The sequence below is a fragment of the Bos indicus x Bos taurus genome, chromosome 11 (assembly GCF_003369695.1).
Source record: "Bos indicus x Bos taurus breed Angus x Brahman F1 hybrid chromosome 11, Bos_hybrid_MaternalHap_v2.0, whole genome shotgun sequence".
NCBI classification, from domain to species: Eukaryota; Metazoa; Chordata; class Mammalia; order Artiodactyla; family Bovidae; genus Bos; species Bos indicus x Bos taurus.
This window is the reverse complement of record NC_040086.1, coordinates 104,463,442-104,485,478: the sequence shown is the minus strand read 5'-3', so window position 1 is coordinate 104,485,478 and position 22,037 is coordinate 104,463,442. Positions and strand designations below refer to the sequence as shown.

General features: G+C 61.1%; 1 protein-coding gene across 2 annotated transcripts in view; it reads right to left on the bottom strand.

Annotated features, from left to right (window-relative positions):
• COL5A1 (collagen type V alpha 1 chain) overlaps positions 1-22,037 on the bottom strand; it is a 149,110-nt gene that overhangs the window by 39,352 nt on the left and 87,721 nt on the right. For both annotated transcript variants that reach the window (XM_027556854.1, XM_027556853.1), the window contains exons 26-39: positions 19,246-19,290; positions 18,861-18,914; positions 15,641-15,685; positions 15,001-15,054; positions 12,878-12,985; positions 12,235-12,288; positions 10,099-10,152; positions 6,754-6,798; positions 6,574-6,627; positions 5,595-5,639; positions 5,059-5,112; positions 4,025-4,078; positions 1,154-1,207; positions 253-360 (exon numbers count right to left, since the gene is read on the bottom strand). In XM_027556854.1, coding sequence (XP_027412655.1) covers positions 253-360; positions 1,154-1,207; positions 4,025-4,078; positions 5,059-5,112; positions 5,595-5,639; positions 6,574-6,627; positions 6,754-6,798; positions 10,099-10,152; positions 12,235-12,288; positions 12,878-12,985; positions 15,001-15,054; positions 15,641-15,685; positions 18,861-18,914; positions 19,246-19,290 — 828 coding nt within the window. The remainder of the gene's footprint in view (positions 1-252; positions 361-1,153; positions 1,208-4,024; positions 4,079-5,058; positions 5,113-5,594; positions 5,640-6,573; positions 6,628-6,753; positions 6,799-10,098; positions 10,153-12,234; positions 12,289-12,877; positions 12,986-15,000; positions 15,055-15,640; positions 15,686-18,860; positions 18,915-19,245; positions 19,291-22,037) is intronic.

Here is a 22,037-nt window from a genome sequence, read left to right as displayed (position 1 = left end):
CACTCTGGGTGCCCTGGGGAAGAGGTGGTCCACAGCCCCCCATCATCTCTGTCCGGGAAGCTGATCAGCTCAGGCCCTTCTTCAAAGTGAGCAGAGAGGAGCTGAGTCCCTGGTCTGAGCGGGTGCATTGGCATGAAGAGCAGCTGCTTGAGAATCACACATTCATCAGAGAAAAGCATCAGAAAGACACAGACCAAGGGCTGAAACCGTCCCCAGGAAAGTCTGCTCGGGACAAAGGTCCCAGCCACTCACCTTCGTCCCTTCTTTCCCGGCCAGGCCCGGGAGCCCCTGTTCACCTGGGGGGCCTGGGGGCCCAGGGTGGCCACGCTCGCCCATGGGACCAGTTTCCCCGGTGGGACCCTGCAGGGAAAAAGCGTGTCAGCCAGTAAACACATTCCAGGGACATGCAAGAAAGTAACCTTCTCTGCCTCAGTCTAAGGACAGCCTGGTCGCAGAGGCGAAGGGCCACTGCGAGCCCACCAGACCATCACCTTCCTTTGAAGGTCTTCTCCTTCTGGTAAAAACCCAGGGAGAGCAAAGCGCACTGGGGGTGCTGTTCACCAGCTACTGCCCGGCCCCCACTGTGGTCCTGAGTCTCGTCTCCAATGAAGCCGGCGGGGCCTGCGTTTCCTCGGCCTCGGGGGGAACCCCTGTGCAGGGAAGGGCAGGGGGCGCACCTTCGTTTCCTGGGTCAGTATCTTATTTACCGCCACGTTAGGCACAGACTTTCTGGGAAGCAAGGTGACTGTGCCCCGTTTTGCGGCCCTGAGCCTGCAAGCCCATTCTGGCACAGATCCAAGGTTAGAACGGCAGCCCCGGGCACTGGATCCAAGGCGGGGAGTCAGGCTGCGTGGACCCCAAGGGCTGGGCTGCCCGGAGGGTGGAAGCCGGACTCCCCGGGCCTGCCTGGTCTGCCCACAGAGTTGGCAGCTGGCTCTGCCCTCTCGGTTCGCGTCATGCGATCACTCCCCATCTCTGCACCTGCTCTGCTCCGTGGAAAGCACCTCTGAAGCAGTGGTCTAGGCCTTATGACGCCTCCCGGCTGCACCCATGCCCTGGCGATGCAGGGATCTTCCACCCTGAGCGTGACCCTGTCTCCCGAGTGGGCGGGGACCCGGGATGACCCCAGATGCCAGCGGGGCCTGTATCTCACCTGAGGGCCGACCACACCTGGGGGGCCTGGAGGGCCGGTCTTGCCTTGGAAACCCTGCGAAGAGAGAGTCAGCCCGCTGAGACGGCTGAAGCGGCAGACAGAAGGTCACCCCAGCCCCCACCCCACCCCAAAACAGTTGACGTCCGAGACCTCATTGAAAAGGGCCATTTCTCTTGTCCCACTTCGCATGAATTTAGGAAGGTCAGGAAACCAGACAGGATCGTTTCACTAGCTGCTTCCATCACCCCGTCTTGCTCTGAGAAATATACTCTGTAACCGTTCGTCCTCCTCACGTCACTAAGTGTCTGTTTTCTGAGCAGACTTGGTGTCACAGCTGCTGGAAACTACACCCGGGAGCCACCTCTGGGCTGCCTCTCGTCAGTGACTGTGCGGGAACTGTCCTGCTGGTGTCCCCAAGGCCCCTGGGGCAGGACAGCCGGTTTTATACGGCACCCACTGAAATCCGGACGCAGAGGGGACCTGCCACTTCCACAGTGTGGCAGCTGGGAGGTATTCTTAGCTCGACTCAACAGGAACCGCTTGTTTCTGCTCCGCTCGCTGGCACGGACCCGGCCGCCTGGCTGCTCTGCACACGCTCTCCCCCAGAGGCGAAGCTGACGGCAGAGCAGCACGGGTTTCATTTCCGGCATTCATTTCCACGGAGCTCGGCACGTGCGGACAAGATGCCATCTGCAGGCGCCACGTGACGCCGGGGGAGACGTGCAGATGCTACGCCCGGGAGGCTTTCAGTGGAAACTCTACAGCGTCCGCAGAGGGAAACGGCTCGTTTAAGGCCGCAGCAAGAGCCGCGGGGCCAGCTGCCCACGGGGCTGAAGGGCAAGGACCTCTGACCCAGAGCACGACAGCCAGCGAGTGTGCAGCTGAGGGACACTTGATGCTCAGCCGCTGGACTGTGCAGACCCAGAGCAGAGGCAGCTTCACAGCAGAGTCTGGGAGGGCTCCAGCCGAGCTGCACGCACGGGACTGGCACGGCCATGGCCGAGGCCGCACTCCCCACAGGAGACCTCTGTGCGCTCAGTCGTGTCCGACCCTTGGTGGCCCCCGGGACTGTAGCCCACCAGTCTCCTCTGTCCATGGAGTTTTCCAGAAAGAGTACTGGAGTGGGCAGCCATCTCCTACTCCGGGGGATCTTCCCAACTCAGGGATCGGACCTGTATTTCTTGTGTCTCCGCCTCAGCAGGCAGATTCTTTACCACCGACCAGCTGTGAAGCCCCCATACTACACTTAATCTTAGCCGCAAGGCCAGCAGCCTTTACAGGGTCAGAAACAAGGCATGCTGGACAGATCGAAGGCATCTCCCCTGCTCGGGGGGCTGGGCAGCAGTGCCCACGTGGAGGCAAGGAAGGCCTGCGTGTGGTCCGCCGGGGGACACCCACGCCAGCTGAGGCCGGGGTCCATCTCAGTGCTTGTGACGAGCGGGCTCTGGGCTCGCATGTAGGAGGTGCTACGACCTCTTGTGTTTCCAGTTCTCTAACGAAAGCACAGGTCATGACCCCGAGGAGGGCCTCTCTGCAGGGCATCTGGACTGACCCCTGGAGGACGCCACACCCCAGGCGGGCCCAGATGGGGGTGCCCCTGAATCTCCGGGGCAGCCAGGCCTGGTGGGGGGGCAGGAAGAACCTGCCCTGCTTTGCCAGCAAAACAAGCGGCTTAATCACTCTGCCAGCCTCTCCCCAGAACAAGGCAGAGGGGAGAGTGCGCACCGTGAGACGAGAAGCCTTCCATCCGATCTGCTCAGGAGAGCACTGGAGAAAAGCGTGCAAAGCTGGGGGTGCTTTAGTTTTTCTCCAGAAACAAAAGAGCAAAGCGAACTCTGTTTTCTGCCACGGAGCACCAGGACGGCACATGTAGGGGACTCTTCATCACCACGAGCCAAAAAGGGACCCAGGGATGTTTTTAAGAAGCACCAAGACGTATTAAGTGTGCTGTTAAGGATCACACTTCTCAAGGGGCCGGCTCCTCCTGGGAGAGTCAGAGGTCTCTGACCACATGGACGCCGGACGCAGACACAAGGGGGCCTTCCCGTGGGCCAGTCCCCACCACTATGGTGGCCAGAAGGTCACCAGGCGCTGCGAACCCCAGCTGTCCAGAGCGGGAGCCCCCAGGTCACAGGGTGCCCACGCCCTTCCCAGGGACAGGCCTGGGGGGACTCAGCATGAAGCTCGCTTGAATCCCCCGTGGCTCCTGGGACCAGGAAGTGACCCCAGTGCTTTTTCTAGAACTAAAAAACGTGGGCGTCCATTAAGTCCAGCTGTCAAAGACTGTGGCGGGCGCTGCTACAGGTCAGGGCAAGGCCAAGCTGAGCCCTGACAGCAGACGCTGGCCCTGAGCACAGCCAAGGGCCCAAACTCCAGCCCGACCGGCCGCCTGCCCCCTTACTGAAAAGGGCACTTGGGGGAAGCCGTCTGCCTCCCTGCCATCCCCCCCGAGGCAAGGGCCGGGACAGACAGGGCTGGGGGTGGCATAAAGTAACCGGAAAGCTGGAAAGGGAGGACCTGCCCAAGGAGTGTCCAGTTCAGACGCACGTGGCGTGCGCTGGGCCGCGCTCCGACCCTCCCGGGGAAGGCAGGGGCCACTCCTCTAGGTTCCGTTGGCGTCACGATGGTTGCACGTGTGACCTTGGGCCAGGCTGCCCAGGACGGCTTGACGCCGACACCTGCCCTCACACACAGAGGCCAAGGGGCTGCTCGGAGGCTGTGGAGCTCCCTCCAGAGAGGGCGCATCCCGCGGCCACAGGAGCCGGCCGGCCCTCGGGGGGCTTCCCAAGGCTGAGCCTCAGCCTTGCCTGAGCCGACCGGCAGTGAAGGTCGGGCGCGGCGCCCACATCCCCCGGCGCTGCCCACACTCACCGTCTCGCCTCGCTGTCCAGGGTGCCCCGGGAGCCCGTCCTTGCCTGGGGGCCCCTGCAGAAAGCAAAGGAGAGAAGCTTCATCTCATCCCAAGACACACACATCTTCAGGACTTTGTGCCACCCCAGAGGACAAAAGCTACCATTTCAGTTCCAAGGTGATGACGGCAAAGTCACAGTAACAAGCACTCCTGGGAGCCCGGGTCTGGGCTCCACCCCCTTGAACCCTTACATCCACCCTGAGGGTCACTGTCGTCTCCCACAGGGAGAAGCCAAGGTGTCAGCAGCCCCTGAGGCCCGGCCGCAGGAGGCACTGGGCCCAGGTCCATGCAGGGCAGAGGTCGAACTTCTTCCTAACCCCCGTGCCCACGCGCGTCCCAATAGGCAGCAACTCCTGCGATGAGGGGCTTTTCCTTCTTAGAGGAAATACACTGTTATCTGCTGCGAGCTGAGCTGTGCCTCTCCCCACCACCACCAGGAAAAACTGGTTGAGGTCCTAACCCCCTGAAGCTGCGACCCTGGCCTCATTTGGGAACAGGGTCTCCGCAGACGGGATCAGGTCAAGGTGAGGTCTGGCTGGGTTAGGCTGGGCCCTCATCCAGAGTAGAGACAGAGAATGTGAGACACAGGAGGAGAGAGGAGAAGGCCAGGCGAAGATGCAGGCAGAGTGGGGCTGGGGGTCCATGAGCTCAGGGGGCCAGGGGCTGGGAGAGGCCTCCGGGGGAGGCATGGGACCCCGGCCCCGGGAGTTCGGGCTCTGGCCTCCAGACGGAGAGAACGCGTTTCTGTGGTTTTAAGGCGCTGGGCTTGTGGCCATTTGTCGTGACAGCACTACCACCCTGACTCAGGGCCGACTGGACAGTCATGATGGTCTGATGACAGAGGGGTCCGTGCGCCCCAAACTGCCCCTCTAGTCAGAGCTCCTGGGCTGGCCCCCCTCCCCTGAGCCCGCTGCCTGGAGGCCGGAGCCCTGCGGAAAGACCAGCGTCTCCGGGACACCCTGGACCGGCCCCACAGGGAAAATGCGGTACTCACCGGGGGGCCCTTTGGTCCAGGGAACCCCGTGGGTCCTTGGGGTCCGTTGGGTCCCTGGGGACAGACAAGAGCCAGTATGAGGACAGGCATCGCCCCAGCACGTGGGCCCAGCAGCCCCACCATCGGATCTCTGAGCACAGGCACGGTCACCCCTACTCCCCACGACTTTCGAGAAGCTCTTTCCAGCCCTGCCCTCGCCAATGTGAAAAGTAAGTCCGTTACACAAGAAGGTCCCTTGGGGCAGCGTGAGGCCCAGGACTCGGTTTCCGGACATCTCAGCCACCCCCCACCTCAAGCCCCAAGGCCAGGGCCAAAGGGATGGGGTCGTCATCTCCAACCAACAGAAAAGACTTTACTCCCGGGGAAGGCCACCCCCGAGCCACCTCTGGATTTTAGGAACCACCCTCCTTCTCCAGGGTCGAAGGCTGGCCATGCTCTGCCCCGCCCCCCAGGAAGAAACGCTGGGGGCCGCTGAGGGCAGGCAGCTCTCCTGCAGACGCTCCTGGGGGTGTTCCTGGACGCATCCAGGTGCTTACCCGTTCACCTGGAGGGCCGGCCGGGCCATCGCCTCCAGAGTTGCCCTGGGAAGGCAGGGAAAGAGCAAGAAAAGCTTATTATTACTATTTCTGTCATTACTATTTCTGATGAAAAGACTGGTCCGTGACAGCATCACAGGTGCAGCATCGCCTGGCGCCCCTGTGCCCTCTGCAGTCACCCCGCCTGCATATGGAGCAGAGCGCACCAGCCTCAGGTGGTCCTCGCCTCTGCACACACACCCAGTACCGAGCCGCCCTCGCCGGGACTGAGACACTCCCAGGAGAACGCGCTGCTGCTCTGGGACAAAGGCCAGGCTCCCACCAGGGGCCAAAGCTCACGAGAAGACGGGACGCAGGCTGCGTCCCAGGCCCACCCAGCAGCCCGCAGCAGCTGAGCGTTCAGTCAGCCTCCGGGGGCGCGACTGGGCCCAGAGCTCGTCACGGAGGGACTCGGGCAACCCCCGGGCCTGCCCTGCCCCTGCCTGGCTCGCCGCCTCCGCCAGCCGCGGGCCCATCTCCTTAGCAGCAAAGTGCGCTGGAATCACGACCCCCACAGGGCAAAACAGGACGGGCCTGCTGCCTGGCCAAGGTCTGCTTCCACGTCGACTGGAGTAGCTGGTGTCAAGGCCCCAGGGTGGGAGAAGAGGCCTTCGAGGTGGGTCTGGACTCTCGCAGGGGTGGAAAGAACTTTCTTTAGAATCCCGGCAAGATGTCCCTTCCAAAGCCCTCTCGAAGAAAAGAAACGAGGCCTCCCCATCAGAGCGGGGGGACATTGGTCCAAAGCCTGGCTGGGCCTGACTTCCACGCTGCGGTGGCCCCGGGTAGCCTCTGTGGTTCGACCTCACCTAACTCAACCAGCTCCTTCTTAAATACCCCCAGGAAATCTTCTTTCATTCTTTCATATTTTGCAGCGGAAAAGGCCGTGGGGCCCCCTCCATGGGGGGTCAGGCCGGGGCCACAGGGGAGACCACATACGCACCTTGGGGCCAGGCTTGCCGGTGATGCCCCGTGGGCCTCTTTCACCTCGTGGGCCCTGGACAAACGGAAGAGAGGACAGGTGGACCCCAGCCCTGCGCGCGCGACGCCTTCATCCCCCTCCCGCCAGGCAGGCGCCCCACCACCACGCCCAGTCTGGAGGCCGCCCTCCGCCCAGGGTTACCGTCGGGCCTCGCTGCCCCCGTGGTCCCGGCTTCCCAGGGGTGCCCTGCAATCAGAGAAGGGTGTCGGTCAGTCACGCAGCACGCCTGCCACTGAGTGGGTGATGCAGAGACCACTGGAAGTCAAGCTAGAAAAGCCCGCCCCCTTGTCTTGGCTTGAAAGGAAGCCCTCTCAGGGTGGCAGGACGCACCCCTCGGGCAATGCGCCCAGCCTCACGTGTCTGCAGAGGGCCTTCTGAACCCCAGCTCCCTCTGCTGCCCGAGGGATGCTCACCTCACTTCTCTGGGGTCCTCCCCTCAGAACATCCACTCCCTGCCCCTTCCCTCCCCCGCCCAACCTTCCCTCTTCATCTCTGGCAGCAGTGGAGGTGGGGAGGAATCATTATTACGAGAGGAGAAAGCCAACCCCTCTCATACATAATTTACTTCTGCTACAGTTAAGGATATTAGCCATTAAATTTTCAACAGGCTCTGCAGACAAACAAACCTGCAATTTAATATATAAATCATATATCCCAGCGTCATTTGCTTCTCTTCTAATAGAATTTAGACTCCTTCTCTCTGTTGTTTTGCATTTTCCAAACCACGGAAAACAAACGCACCGCAATCTTTTTTTCCCAAAGCAAAGACGTAATAGCTGTAAGTGCAGTTTACCGACAGCGCGTGCGAGTAACGGATTGATCAAGGCCCATCTCCACTGCCTCTCCATTCATCTTCCGGAATTATTGTTTTTTCCCTGGTTTCTAACGACGAAGCCCCAGATGGATCTGCATTGCTAAGGACCACCTAAAACATTTCCTCTCACCATCTTTCACTCATTTGCTGCCAGAATCAAAACTGCTTTCCAGAGCCTCCCGTTTTGAAAGGAATTTAATAAAACCGTTTATGATGATGAGGTAATTATGGAGCTTTTAAACAATGCACGCTGGTCTCCCTGCTTCCATTAGGCGGCGGCATCTCTTGGCTTCAAATAAATATTTGCTGACGAGAATTAATGAAACATCTGCTTTCTTCAACTGATGGGCTCCCGCCAGTGAGACACCGTGGCCCACCCCCGGGTGACTTCCTGGCATCGGTGCGTAAGTCCAGCTGGCACGTCAGCTCATGCCAAGCCTCCATCCAACAGCAAGACCTTCATCACGATTCCGATCCTGCAGCCTGACCAGCTCTCAGTTCCAACCTAAACAAACTGCCCCAGCCTCAGCCTCGGATTCCGTCGGCCTCCCAGGCGGCACCAGCCTTCCCAGGTTTGCTGTTAAACGGAGCCAGAGTCTGCACCCTGGTGACGGAGGCCGCTGGACAGAAGACGCCCCACTCGTGGCCTCCTCAGCAAATCTCCCGTGAGCACCTGTCCACCTGCCCTTGCAGGGGAGGCAGGGGTCCTCCCAGAACTGGCCTCGCTAGAGTCGAGATGCCCTAAGCTGGCGATGGAAGCTTTGGGCTGCAGGAGGTATTGCTAAGGGGCTGGCTCTTCCCAAGCCGGTCTGGCGGGGACCCTGCCTTGGCCCGGGATGCAGGCCAGTGATAGGGACAAGCCATCAATGGTCACGTGGACCCCCCGGCCAGCAGTCTGCCGGCCCAGCCAGCCCCTCCAGAGAGGCTGGGACGAGGTGGACGGAAGAAGACCTGCCGGCTCTCAGGCAGCCCAGATGCAGGGGCACACGCGTGTCAGCACACACGCCACCTGTCACGTCCAGTATCCCAGCCCTCAGACGCATCGGCAAAGTCCCGAAGTGGACGGTTTCCCTGAGGTGTCCAGGCTTCAGGCCCCGTGAACCAAGCTGGACTCTCAGACCAGGAGCGAGTCCCCGGTCCCAGGACCTCTGCTTTTCAACCATCCATTCGCAGTGACGACCTCGGTGGCCACGTGCCAATGCCCTGGAACAATGGCGTGTGGGGGCCAGGGGAGTCCAGGCACCTGCCCGGCCTTCTCAGCTTGGGGGTGGAATGGCTGAGAGGCGGGAGAAGGGAGCGGGGCTTGGAGTGGAGTGCCAGTCCCGGGGCCACAGCCAGGCCTCCGCGGCGTCCCCAGCCCGGCTCTTCCATGCAAAGCAGTGGTGGTCACATCACAGGCCCCCGTCAGCCGTCATGACCCCTCCTGGGCATTCTCTTGGCAACGTGGTGTGGAAGGCCCTGTTCTCCAGCACCGGGGCTGCCTGCTCTGTGGCTCCGAGGTTCCTCTGCTTTTACAGACCCTGGACTACTACTTTCCACGAGTGACCGCCTTTCCCCAAGACGCTAGTCAGACTGTCCCCACCAGGAAGAACGAGACAGATAGGTAGGCAGGTGGCTGATAGACACACGGACAGATGTAAGTACAGATACAGACACGGACATGACACGGACACGGCATAGATAGGAACACTCAGGTGCGTAACTTAGGACACAATACAGACGGGACACAAACATGCAGACACAGACAGGCGTGTAGACACGTCTAGACACCAATACACACAGACAGAGTGTGGTCGCCCTGTGTCACGCTTGCACTCAGGAAGCCCCGTTTTCTCTTCCTGAATCTGGCAAACACGTCCATTTACGTGGATTGTGGATGGCTTTAGGTCTTCCCCCGTGCTTTCTAGAGATCGCACTGTCTCAGCTCAAAGACAGTAACGGTAGCTGGAGTGAGCACTTAACAGGGGCAGCTCGTCCGTCTGGGCAGGGAGGACCCGCCCAGGCCTGCTCTGCACACCCCACACGCCTGTGGTCAAGGCCGCTGGGAGTCTAAAGGCCCAAGCGGCCCTTCTGATCCCGTTCACCAGGAGCAGTGCTCAGGCTGCCTTGTGTGGCGCCGCGAAGGGCAGTTCCCGCCGGAGGCCTGGGGTGGGGAGGCTGGGGGACGGCCCCGCAGTCTGGGCCCTCGGATCACCTTCACACGCGATGACAACGGAGGGATGCCAGGCCCACTGCCCCCCGGAGGGTGTCCAGTGACACGGCAGCCCAGGCAGAGGAGGGGCGCACCTGGACCCCGGATGAGGGGCTCACTGAGACGTCAGCACAGAGCGAGGGCCTCTCCCGCCTTTTTTTTAAAATGAATCACTTGGGCTGCAAGAGAAGAGTCTGGGTTTCGCCAGTGACCCAAGAGCTGCTGCAATCGTGGTGAGCGTGAGAAAGCGCCGTGTCCTCCACACGCCTCCCTCTCTGGCCGGCTGCCTGATCTACCGCACTCCCGCCCAGCCCAGCACTCCGAGAGCCGCCAGTACGTCGCGTAAAGACTGGGGTCAGCTGTTCTGGAAAGCAGTTCTGGCAGCAAAGTGGGTGAGAAATAAACATGGTGTGCGGAGAACAGACTCGCTAACACCGAGGCAGCAGACAAGCTGCCTGCGCAGAGGCCAGGCGGTCCTTACCCTGCCGCCCTTTTCTCCGTTGGCGCCGGGAAATCCAGGAAATCCGATAGAACCCTGCAAGAGAGTTCATGAGGGAAGAAGCGTCAGAGACTGACCAGGGACGAGCCGTGCACTGTGCCAGCTGGAGGACGAGCCTGCCGGAGTCCTCAGCCCCGGGTCAGACGCCCCACCACCACCCACCACTCGCCACCCAGCCACCCACCGTCCACCACGCGCCCATCCACCCCCCATCCATCCATTCATTCTCCATTCACCCATTCACCACCTACCCACCCCTCATCCACCCACCGTCCATCCATCCACACACCCCCCACCCCCATCCATCCATCCCCCACCCCCACACCCCATCCATCCCCCTTCCCGCCATCCACCCCCCATCCACCCACCATCCGTCCGCCCATCTGTGCACCCAGCCACCTTCCATCCATCCTCCCGTCTACCCATCCATCATCTATCATCCATCCACCCCCTCGCCACCCTCCACCCACCTACTCAGTATTTCCTGAGCATCTCACAGACTCTGAATCTAAAATTCAGAACTGAATCCTAACCATGCTTCCCCTTCCTCCCTCTCTCCACACCCTCCTCTCACACACCCATGTCTGCAAAACACTGGTGTTTGGGAAGAAAAGAGCCTGTGCCACCGAGATGAGCCGGGGGTGGCGTGTGACTCTCACATTCGTGGCATTTGCTTTTTGCGCCTTGTTGTCATGTTTTATCTTCTCACAACACCTCTAAATAAAGCACGGCAGCTTATAAAGTCAAAAACGAATGCAAATGTATGCCCCAGCCGTGGCATCGCGCGGCTCTTCCAGTTCTAGATCTTTACAAGGTGCACGTGGGCAGGTGAGCATGTAAGAGCTCCGACTGAATAAATATCCAAACACCCCCTATGTGAGCTCCTGGTGACACTGTCTAAATCATTTGCTGAGTCCGTCTCTACTCTCCACCTGGCTTAAAAGCCTGACCTGAATGTGTGCTTAGCCCAGGACGAGTTTACTGATGCTACTCAGCTTGGCCAGCCCACCCGTGTGCCTGCCTGCTGATACAAAGAGGAGGAGGAGACTGGACCGAGATTTGCGGTGGGAAAACCAGGGGTGCTGGCTACATGGCTCTCGGCTCAGGAGCGGGGTCAGCGCCGCAGGACCATCCAGGCTGCCCAAGCAGCTTCAGGGTTCTCCCTCTGCCTTTACGAAAAGCTGCCTGAACTTGATCTATAACCCCCCACCTCGTCTCTCCCAAACTCCTCCTCTCTTTCCCTTCTCCCCCTCCCCAAATGGACATGCATTTCAGGAGAGAAAACGTGTCCATCAGGGTCTCTCCATACAAGTACTGCGGTCAGTGGGCACGTCGCTAACGGACATGAAGCAAAACGATTTCATGGCAGATGAGTCCCCCCCGAGTGGCGGCTGTGGGCTCACCCGCCAAGAGGGGAAGCTCGCCCTTCCCCAGGGAGGACTGCTGTGGGCCCTGCCATCAGCCACGTGGGAACACCTAGGGCTGCAGCCCAGCCCGCGGGCCCTGCCTCTGCTAACTAGGAGGGCGTCCGGAGGCTTGAAGCCTGAGGAGGGCAGGATGCAGACACAAACCCGACAGATCCGTGAGTTCTCTTTTGCTGTTAATTACATCTCTAGTGCAGGCAGCTGGCAACTTTTTAAGGAAGAACCATGAATAATAAAAGGTGAGACAGAAAAAATGGTTTAAGTGATTTGCAAAGCCTCAAGGAGCTGTTTCACATAACATAGAGCATGATTTCCACTAAGACAGTCTTCGTCTTCCTTTTATGCTCAGTTACGAGCAAATAACCTCTGAATTTCCAGGGAGAATTAACTCTGTGGGAGGTACACAGCTCTGGGTATGGAGAAACCAGTACACAAAGTCCCTGAGAGGCCAGAGGGGCTGAGGACTCAGACGTGCAGCCCAGGATCTGCCTCTCTGAAAGGCTCACCTAATTCTCCTGGGCTCTCCTTCTGACTCAGCCAAGTCACTGCAGAAGGCTGTGAGTGGGGCAGACCCAGGACACGGCCACCGTGACCTTCTGCTTTGTCACAGCAGCTACGCAGGGCGGGGCAGGTGGGTGACAGCGTGCAGGCTGGGGAGACGCCACGGGTCAGACCTCACCAGGTTGTACGTTACCTTTGGCCCCTGTCTTCCTGGGTAGCCTGGCAGTCCTGGGACTCCGAGTTTGCCCTGCGGAGAGAAAGAGGTGGGTCACGAGCTGGCCGGCCCTGCTTGGAACAGAGAGGAAGCCGGCGTGTGTCGGCAGGGGAACTGGAGCAGGGTGCAGACTTCACGGCCTCCAGAGAGAGCCTGTCTGTCCTCCTGGGATGGTGTCCTCCCCAGAATCCCTGCCTGGTTTGGAGCAAGGCCCCTCGAGCAGGAATGGACACCTCTGCTGAAGCCAATGGGTGGAGGCTGATGCCCCATGTACGAGAAAAGCGCTCTCTGTCTGTGGGGTTTTGCTCAATCCTTCTGTTGAAGCGTCCCAGCCTTGGAGCCGGACAGCAGAATGTTTGGGCTAATTGTGAGCCCGTTCCGGTGCAGGGGCTGGGGAAAGGGGTGGGGGAGCAAGATGAGGGGGGCGGCCCCCCGCAGGTGTAAGAGCAGCTGTCAGGAGCCCCCACTCCCAACCCTGAGCTTAGGGAACGCCCCCAGGAGCGGGTGCAGTGGCCCAGCAGGCCGGCCCGTGTCAGGATGCACACCAGCCTGGCCCGGGGCTCTGCCTGCCCGACCCGCCGCCTGGACGCCCCGGGCCATCGGGAGGGCCCGCGTCACGTACCTTCTCCCCAGGGGGTCCCAGAGGACCGGGGTCGCCGTTCGGACCGCCTCGCCCCTTGGGACCTTCAGGACCGTCCTCCCCTCTGGGACCAGGTGGGCCGATCTCCCCCTGCAGGTCAGAAGGAGGAGGTGAGGGCATCGCCCACAGACTGCAGTCTGCGGGGGTCCCCCACTGTCTGGGAGCAAGGAGGGGTGGTAAGTGTCGCTGGCCCGGCTCAAGCAGACCAAGCCCCGTCCCGGCCCTGGGAGGCTTCAGCGCCCACTCTCTGGCCCACGGCCCCCTCTTTTCCCAGCGGCCTTCGGTCGAGCACCTCCTGGCTGAACTAGGAGCTCTGACCTGCTATTTCCCCACTGGGCAGGGGGCGGGCGGCGGGGGGCGCTGCCTTCTTCTCCCGAAGCCCCGGGAGGTCCCGGAAAGGCCCAGGAGCGCAGCCGACTGCAGCCTGACAGTCAGCGCCCACGGGAGACCCACAGGCTGTGTCCAGAGACTGAAGGGCGAAACGCCGCCTCACTGGCTCTGCCACGTACAGGCGGGGAGGCCTGAGCCACCAGGAAGGGGGCCTTGGGGGCCAAGCGAGGGCGGCAGCGGGGTCCCGGCCCGGCCGCGGAGTGCCCGCCTGGCCTCGCCGTCTGCGTGGGCCGTCCTCTGATCCCCGATGTCCAGGAGCAGCTGCAGGACAGCTGTGCAAACCCCCCTTAGAAACGTGCGTCGCGGGAATAAAGCCGGCTAACGGCTCCCTCGTTTCTCGGCTCCAAGCTCTCTGCAGGACGAGGACGCTCTGTCCCTAAGCGCTTTGCTCACTCAACCCGAGAATCCTTCCCATGTTTACTGAGCCCTCAGGAAATTAGGAAATGCCAAGCGTCGGCAGAAATGCCTCTCCGGGAGAAATTACGATGGAAGAGGCCCCCTCCCGGCCCCCCGTCCATCCTCAGCCAGAGGCGAGCCCAGGGCACGGCGTGTGACTGGGGGATGGCTTGGGAAAACGTGTGCCTCACGTTGCTGGAAAGGAAGATAAAAGGGGCTTTCACCAGCCAGACAGGGAGAGGCCCTTCAGATGTGGGGAGCCATCACTGTAGAGAAAATTCTAGAAGGACTGTCTTTGGCAGCAGGGTCACTGGGACAGGACTGGGACACGAAGACCTCTCTTTTCTTCCCCTCCTTCTGACGGAGGCCCGGATCCCATCTGCCTGTCCAGCACGGGACAAAGCGCCAAGCCACAGGCCCTCTGGTTCTGGCGGGTTCTGGAACGGCACCTGCGGGCCCACTCTGGGGGGGACAATCGGGCGGCCAGCCACATGGCAGCCTCATTCCTGCTGACAGCGTCCGTCCAGGGGCCGATGCAGCGGCTGCCTCTGCGGGCCCTCCTGGGGTGCAGGGCTCTGCTCCTTCTGGACTTACTGGGGGGTCTCCAGAGTGTCCCCACAGCCTCAGGCAGCTGGCCCGCCAGCCCAACCCCCCCAGCATCACCTGGGTCACCCTCCCTTCCATGGAGACTCCACCACTGGTTTCTGCGGGCACCTGCAGTGTGACACACCCCAGCCTGCTCCCCTGGAGCCGAGGCAAAATATTCACTAAAAACCAGCCAGGCTGTTATAGCCTCAGACAGCCCGGCCCGAGGTCCAGAACACAGGGGCTATGGTTGGGAGTCTGGAGAGCAGCTGAAGAGGTGGTTGGGAGCCCAGACGCCCGAAGGGCTGGTCAGGGAGCCCAGGCCCCAGTCGGGGTGCGGCCCTGCTGGTGACCCCAGCAGCCTCAGGCAGGACGCAACCCTCCCTGGTGAGCTGGGCCATTTCTGCGACCCCTTCTCTCTCCCGGACACCTGGTACACTAACGATCCAAAGGCAAATCTCCCGGTCACGTCCGACTCTTTCTGACCCTGTGGACTGCAGCACTGGCCAGGGTACTGGCCAGCAAGAAAAAGCCCCCACTGACTCCCTGATGGATACATGGTGGAGGGGCCAGGTGACCCCACAGGCAGGGTTGGGACCAGGTGTCAGCTGCCGCAGCTCCAGGCTGGGAGCTGGGGAGGAGCTGGCCGCTGCTGGTGGCCAGGAGCCTCCACGGAGGCCTCAGCTCCGTCCTGAGAGGCTGCCCTGGGGCCCCTCCCTGCCCCCGACACTCACCCGATCGCCCTTGATGCCCATGTCTCCTTTGAAGCCTGGGAAGCCATCTTCACCCTGAAGGGGGACCAGAGAGAGCCTCAGTGTAGGGGAGAGAACCCTGCCTGGCTCCCCCCACCCCAGAGCCTCTGGACCCCACCCCACGGCCAACACGCTGGGTGAGGACTCTGAGTGCCCGGCCCCGGCCCTCGGGAGCTGTGTCCCTGTTAACCCTTTGCCTTCTGTGGCTCTGGCCGGCTTGCAGCAGGAAGGCTGCAGCCCTGGGGGCCCGGCTTCACTGGGTCCCCCGGCCCGGCTCTGCTGGCACCAAGTCTCTGCCTCATGTGTGCATGACCACGGGCCTGGTAGCAGGTGACAGGTGGATTTGAGGACAGGGAGACCGACAGAAGACCCCCAAGATGGGTGGTGCCGCTACTGATGGCCTCGCAGGACGGCCAGGAGGCGCTCTCGGCCAGGCCGGGCTACGGAGGGGCTGGCGGTCAGGGGCGCTCGGTCACCGGGCCCCAAGGTTCACGGGGATCTGCGCGCACCGGTGCTGTCAGTGAACTGGGGGCTCCCACGTCAGTGGCCTGTGGTCACTCCGGTCCCCAGGGCGGCCCTCCTGGCTCCTGGCCAGGCCCCGCGGGGAGGCAGGGACACTCACCTTCTCACCCTTGGTGCCCTTCAGACCTCGGATGCCGTCTGCCCCCTGTGCGGACAGAGAGGGTGAGCAGTCATGGTCCAGGCTGAGAGCGCGCCTGGCCCCCAGCACTCGGGAGGCTGAGCGCCCCCGCAGGCAGCCCTCAGCATCCCGGTCTCAGGGCAGAGAGCAGCCCAGGCAGGTGCCCCTCCACCCACAGCCTGCTCTTTTCTGGAGGCAGATGGGCTCAGGTTCCCCTCTGTAGCCTGTGACGAGGCCCCAGACCTCTGTCCACTTGGAAATTCAGGGTGATGACAGCCCTCACCCCGTCCCTGCTGGGAAGCCCCAGGGTCTGTGCCTGGCACACAGCAGATTCTCAATAAACAGAGCTGTGTTCCATCTGATGGTCTTCATTCTCTATTACTATTAATACGTGGTCATTATCATAACAGCATCTAATAGCATTAATTACCACCTGGTAACACCAGCCACCCCGTCACTCTCAGTGTATCGGCTGAGCGAGAACCGTCAGGCAGGACCACTCCGAGCCTGCCGGACCAGCTGAAACGGCTCCATCCCGGGGACAGACTTGGCAGCCATGGCCCACCGGCCGGCTGGGTGCGGAGCCCGCCCCGCTGACTGCCCAGGCAGCCTCAGGCCTCCGCCTGCGGGGCCCCAGAGAGGCCGGCCTCCCGCTGGGACCCAGCTGAGCCTGCGGCCAGACCCTTGTGCTGCCGGCTGCCCTCTTGTGGCAAGAACTCCGCTCAGAACCGGCAGCTCTGAGCCTGCGCGCGGAGGCCCTGGCAGGCTGAGAAGAGCTGCGGCGGCCCTGAGGGCCGGCTCAGACAGACGCAGAGAGTGCAGAGCGGGCTCAGCCTGCGCCCTGGGGGCCGTCCCGGGCTGCTTTCTGCTCCCGGACAGAGGGGAGGCCAGGGACCCTGAAACCCCGATTTCGGGGGGTGGGGTCTGGCGCCTGCTCTCTGGCTTGCCCAGCAGGCCAGGTGGGCTTCCCTCCCCATGCCCGTCCAGAAAGAAGATGGGGAGACAGAATCGGGGGGATCCCTGCCAGACCTGAAGTTCTATGGCCTCATGACCCGTCCGAGGCCAGGGAACGGGGCCAGGGAGACAGAAGACCAGGGCTTCCCGGCCTGAGCGCTGGCGCCTTGGGGTCTGGATGGTTCTTTGTTGCAAGGCTGCCCGGGCACGTAGGGGGTGGAGCAGGCTTGCAGACCGCTGCCCCTCAGTAGCCCCTGAAGTAGCCCCTCCAAACCATGGCACTCAGAAGCGTCTCCAGGTGTCCCCGGGGGGAGAGTCCACCCCGGGTGAGAGCCCTGGACCAGAACACCCACCACGGCCCTGGTGGCTCAGGGTTTGGGGAGGGAGAGCCAAGGCCACAGAACAGTGGCGGGGCAAGGCCCTCTGGGTCTCCGTCCGTGAGGGCACAGAGGTGGACGGGGCTTCCCAGGCCTGGAGTGTTCACGTGGGGGGCTTCCGCCAGCCCTCCAGCCCCGCGGGGGCTCAGCGAAGGGCCGTGTGACCTCACAGTGCTCAATGGACCCCTGAGAAAGGGCTAAGTCGGGGGGCGACCAGGAGAGGCGTAAAGGTCAGTGAGGTCAAAGAGCTCAGGGGGCCCCTTTCTAGGGAGGAAGGCAGGACTCGGGGAGGAAAGCGGAGGGCCTCGGTCTCCCATGGCGACGGCGACACTTGGGCCGGCCTGCACCTCCCGGTCACTGCCCTCCGGGCCTCGTCACACCAGGGGCTCCGCGGGTGTTCAAGCACACGGGCATGAGAACCCACTAATCCGAGAACACAGCGTCCGGCCCTGCTCTCCCTCCCACCCTCCACTCGCCCGTCTAGCGGGACGGCTCGTGTCTCGGATGAATTCTAATCAGGCCGACGAGATAAGCGCATTCTCCATGAGCATCTCGGAGTAGACACCTTTCCGGCTCACAGCAGCAGTGCCCACGGGTGGCTGTGGATCGTGGCTGGCACGGGCTCTTTGTGCAACCGGAATTGGTAAGATAAACATGCTCCGAGCTCACACAATCAGCGCGGCTGCTAGATCGCTGCCCTTGTAAACTCATCAGGCAGCGCGCGGGCCGAGGGCTTGCTTCAGAGAGAGACGCTGCCGTCCAAGGTTCCCGACCCGAGGCGTCTCTCTGCCCCTGACCTTGGAACACCTTGACTCCGGGAAATGGAAGCTGGGCCCCCTTGGGGTCAGGATGGGGCACTTGATTAGGGATAAGCGAGTCTAGGATGAGTCCTGAGTCCCACGTGGATTTGAGGGGAGTTGTGGGGAGGTCCCTAAAACATGAAATCTTGGGTTCTCCTTCCTCCACCCCGCAGGGCAGGCGTGCACTCTGACGTGCAAAACGTTTGAAAGCATAAAGGAGCGTGAACGACATGGGTGGGGACTCCAGAGCTTACGGGCGTGTTCGCGCAAGCCCTCCAAGATAAACAAGATGTTTTATACACGTACATACACAGGATCCTTCACCTCAAATGGCAGTTGTTCTGAAGGAAAGAGCCACCCTTAGCTCTCCTGCGAAGCCTGAGACTGAAGACAGGGCAGCAGCCCCGCCCTAGAAGGAAGGGCTCTTGGTGCTCGCACGCCGGGGGCGCCTGTCTGCCGGGTGCGTGTTCAGAAAGCAGCATCACCGAAGACTAGGCTGCACGGCGCAAAGCAAACGCTCGGCTCGGGGCAAACTGACAGCCGTGAGTCTGGGACACTGGGGCTCTGCACTCGTTTAATGAGGTTCTGGGAGCCTTTCGACGGGTAAGAATAGATGGAGTCTCCCACAGACACCCCCCCCCCAACAGCAAGGTCTGCCCAGATGTTACTGATGGGGACAGACTCTGTCTCAACGTGCAAACGGCCCAGAAGAAAATGTACCAAATTCCCAGGCGAGGGTCCCCAGCTCGGTGCCTGGGCTCAGGACAGCTGCCCTGAGGGGCTCCAAGACCAGCAGGCCACTCAACAGGGACCGTAAGAGAGCAAGGGCGAAGGGTGCCCCACGTCCTGGAGGCCACCGCCGAGCTGCCCGCGCTGCCCCAGACGCCGGGGGGCATGCCCTGCTCCATGGGAGCCCCTCCCGGCCCCCGGGGCCCCTCCATCACCCGCTTGGGCTCACATGCTGGGAGCGGGCGGGCGGGAGGTTAAAGCGCAGGATCCCTAACACAGGTCCAGCCATGCCCCGCAGTCCTGACCCCGACCTCCAGGAAAACCCCAGGCTGAGACGCTCACCTTGACTCCGCGAGGACCTGGGTAGCCGATTGGACCCTGGGGGCCGGGAGGACCCTGAAACCAGACAGGAAAGTGTGTTAGCCCCATCTTGGGTGGATGACATGGGTTCACTCCGAGCTACCCTGGGTCCTTCAGGCACAAGCCGGAGAGCGGGCCTGCCCCCAGCACACTGCCCTCTCGCTGTGAGCAGAGTGGATGGGTGTCTCAGGCCAGGCCCGAAGGAGGAGACATGTGGGCGCCGCCCAGCTGCATGGGGAAGGAGGGCCTGCAGGGGGTCTTCTCAGGATGGATGCGAGCAGGGCAGGAGTCCCAGATCAGAGAGGGGCCCAGTCCCACCCACCCTGAGGGAGATGCTGGAGGGGCCAGGGGTGCAGCCGGTACCCACCTGCCCTCCCTTCTCTCCTGGAGGGCCTTCTTTGCCAGGGTGCCCCTGTCGGAAAAAGAAGGCTGGTGTTAGTCAGTGGCCGCTGGGAACGCAGGCTTCTCCCACAGCGGTCTCCAGTGTGAGGGTCAGAGCCCGGGTCCCTCCTGTTCCTCCCCGCAGCGCCTCGGTCCCCCCGCCCTTTGGCCCTGACCCTCGGTGGCTTCATCTGTTAACATGGGAATGGTGCCGGGGTGCGGCAACGGCAGGGGACGAGCTTCCAAACCCACAGACGGGCCCCAGCCCCACGGCGCGCCGGGGCCCCGACCCAGCCCGCACCCTGCCTGCGGTGGGCAGGGTCAGTGACAGCAAGGCCATGTGTTCAAGGTCAACCAGCAAAACCACACCAGTGGCCAAGCAAGGACAGAGAAGGGGGACCAGACCTCCCAGGTTCCCAGGCACCCCAGGCCTTCAGTCGTCACCCCAGGTGACCCAGATGGGGAGGGAAGCTGGGGGCAAGGAGAGAATCCGCCCAGAGATACAGAGCGGGGGCCCCAGGAACCGCTCAGGGCCCTCTCTACCCGGGTGCCATCAAGCCATTCTCAGGAACTTCACCTTCTCTGACTTTCAGACCCAAGCTGGTCACTAAGTTCAGTGCCTCTGAGCTCAGGAGCCAAACACGGACGATAAAAACAGAACCTGAGTGTTCACTGTCAAGAAACAGGGTCCTGCCCCCAAGGTCGCCAGTAAAGAGAAGCCACGGTGTGGGGTGAGGATGCTGGCAGGGCAGGGCAGCCTGACTCTAATCCTGGGAACCCCCGGGCTGCTGTGTGACCTTAGGTGAGTCGCTTGCCCCCTCTGGGCGTCCTCTGTTGAGGGTGTATAACGAGAGAGTGGGTTGACTGCTCTCAGCTCGATCCTTCCAAAGTTCTGGGCTCTATCTGTGGGACAGCAGCGTTGCGGGGACGCGGACCTCACCCACTTGAACACATGATTTGTGTGTGTTCTTTTTAATTTGCGATCATTGTGAACCGGATTTGATGCCACTGTGGACAGCCTGAGGCGGTGGCCACGCGAGGGGGAGAATGTGGAAGTTCCTTTGCTGGAGGGGGTGTGGTGCCCCGGGAGCCTGTGAGGACAATCAGGCGCTGGCCGGACGAGGCCTGCTGCCGGGCCTGGAGGGGACACGCGGCCGCCCTCCACCTTCCTGAGACGAGGCTCACCGCCTGCGCCCGGGCCAGCAGGGCTGCACCTAAGTGTGCCCGGGACGACGTCCTGCCCCGGGGTCGCTGGGGAAAGGGGAGGCCTCCTCCCCTGCCACGTGGGCTCTTCCTGGGCCTCTCGTACCGTTTCCACCAAACCTGGAACTTCTCTGTGAAGGGACTGAGGTCACGGGCAGCTGTGGGTGGTGACGGCAGGCCCCAGACACAAACGAGCACGGGCCCCACATCTGGGGAGCGAGCCGACCCTCCACCTGGCGATGACCTTACTTACACGGTGGCCCTAAGGACAGACCTGAGGACTTGCCGAGTGCTCCGGGGGTTAAGAATCTGCCTTGCAATTCAGGGGACTCGGGTTCAACACCTGGTCAGGGAACTAAGATCCCACATGTCTTGGGGCAACAAAACCTGCGTGTCACAACTGACCTGATACAGTCAAAAAAAAAAATTAAAAACAAGAGAATAGACCTGGTCACAGTATTTTGGAACAGATAGTGTAGAAGGACGGATCATTGCCACGACCAACTGTGTTTTAGGGGGTACTGGGTTTTTTGGGGGTATACCAAACAGCTTTCAGGATCAGCTTTCAGGATCTTAGTTCCCCAACCAGAGATTGAACCCATGTTCCTGCCGTGGAAGCGCTAAGTCCTAAGCCCTGAACCGCCAGGGAAGTCCCCACCGCGATTACTGCTGTTGGAATGGAGGCCAGGCTTCTAAGCCGTGTTCCCAGGATGAGAGCGGCTTTGTGGGGGGAGCACAGCCCTCACGTATTTTGAGCGTTTGCAAAAGGAAATCCATCCGAGTCAGAGGGGCCAACTTCCCGCTGTGAAGGGCTGGCCGTCTCCACTCTCTTTCCACTCGCTGATCTCTCCCCAGAATCCCGTAACCAGCAGGATTTTATAACAGAAAAGTAATAAAGCTTAAATTATGTATATTTGATATTTTCTGATTTAAAAAGTAATATATGTTCACTGTAGACAAATGCAAAAATAATAAAGCTTATTTGTATTTGATATTTTTCTGATTAAAAAAGTAATGTATGTTCATTGTAGATAATTAGGCAAGTGGAAGAGAAAATTAAACCCCTTCATAACCTCACCAGGCACGGTGACGGTGGCCAGGGGTGTGATGCAGTGCAGCTAATCTATTTGCTCTGTGCGTTCGCGTGCAAAATTGGCGTCAGAAGACGATTTTTAATTTAGTATTATATCGCGCATCTCCTCCTGTCACTGAATACTTGCTGGAATTTGACTGTTCCTGGCTCTGTAATGTTTCCATGAGCCCATGATTCATTATCCGAACCCTGTCACGTGTGCCTGGAATGACTTCTCGAAGAGTCCAGAGCAGCATCTGCCCTGAAACCTCTTACACTTCTCAGTGGCTCTGAAATCTATCTTCCCTTTCTTCTTAACCCACACCAAGCCAACACCAAGGGGGAGAGGGACAAGTCTCTTTCTACGGCTGGGACTACGCGACGCCTCTGTAAGGAGAGGCTTCAGACCCTTTGTCTCCTCCCCATTCACCTGTGACAAGGGCTGCGTGGCCCCCAGCCTGCAGCGCGGACGTTCCCCTCGAGGGCTCTCTGTCCCTCTCCCT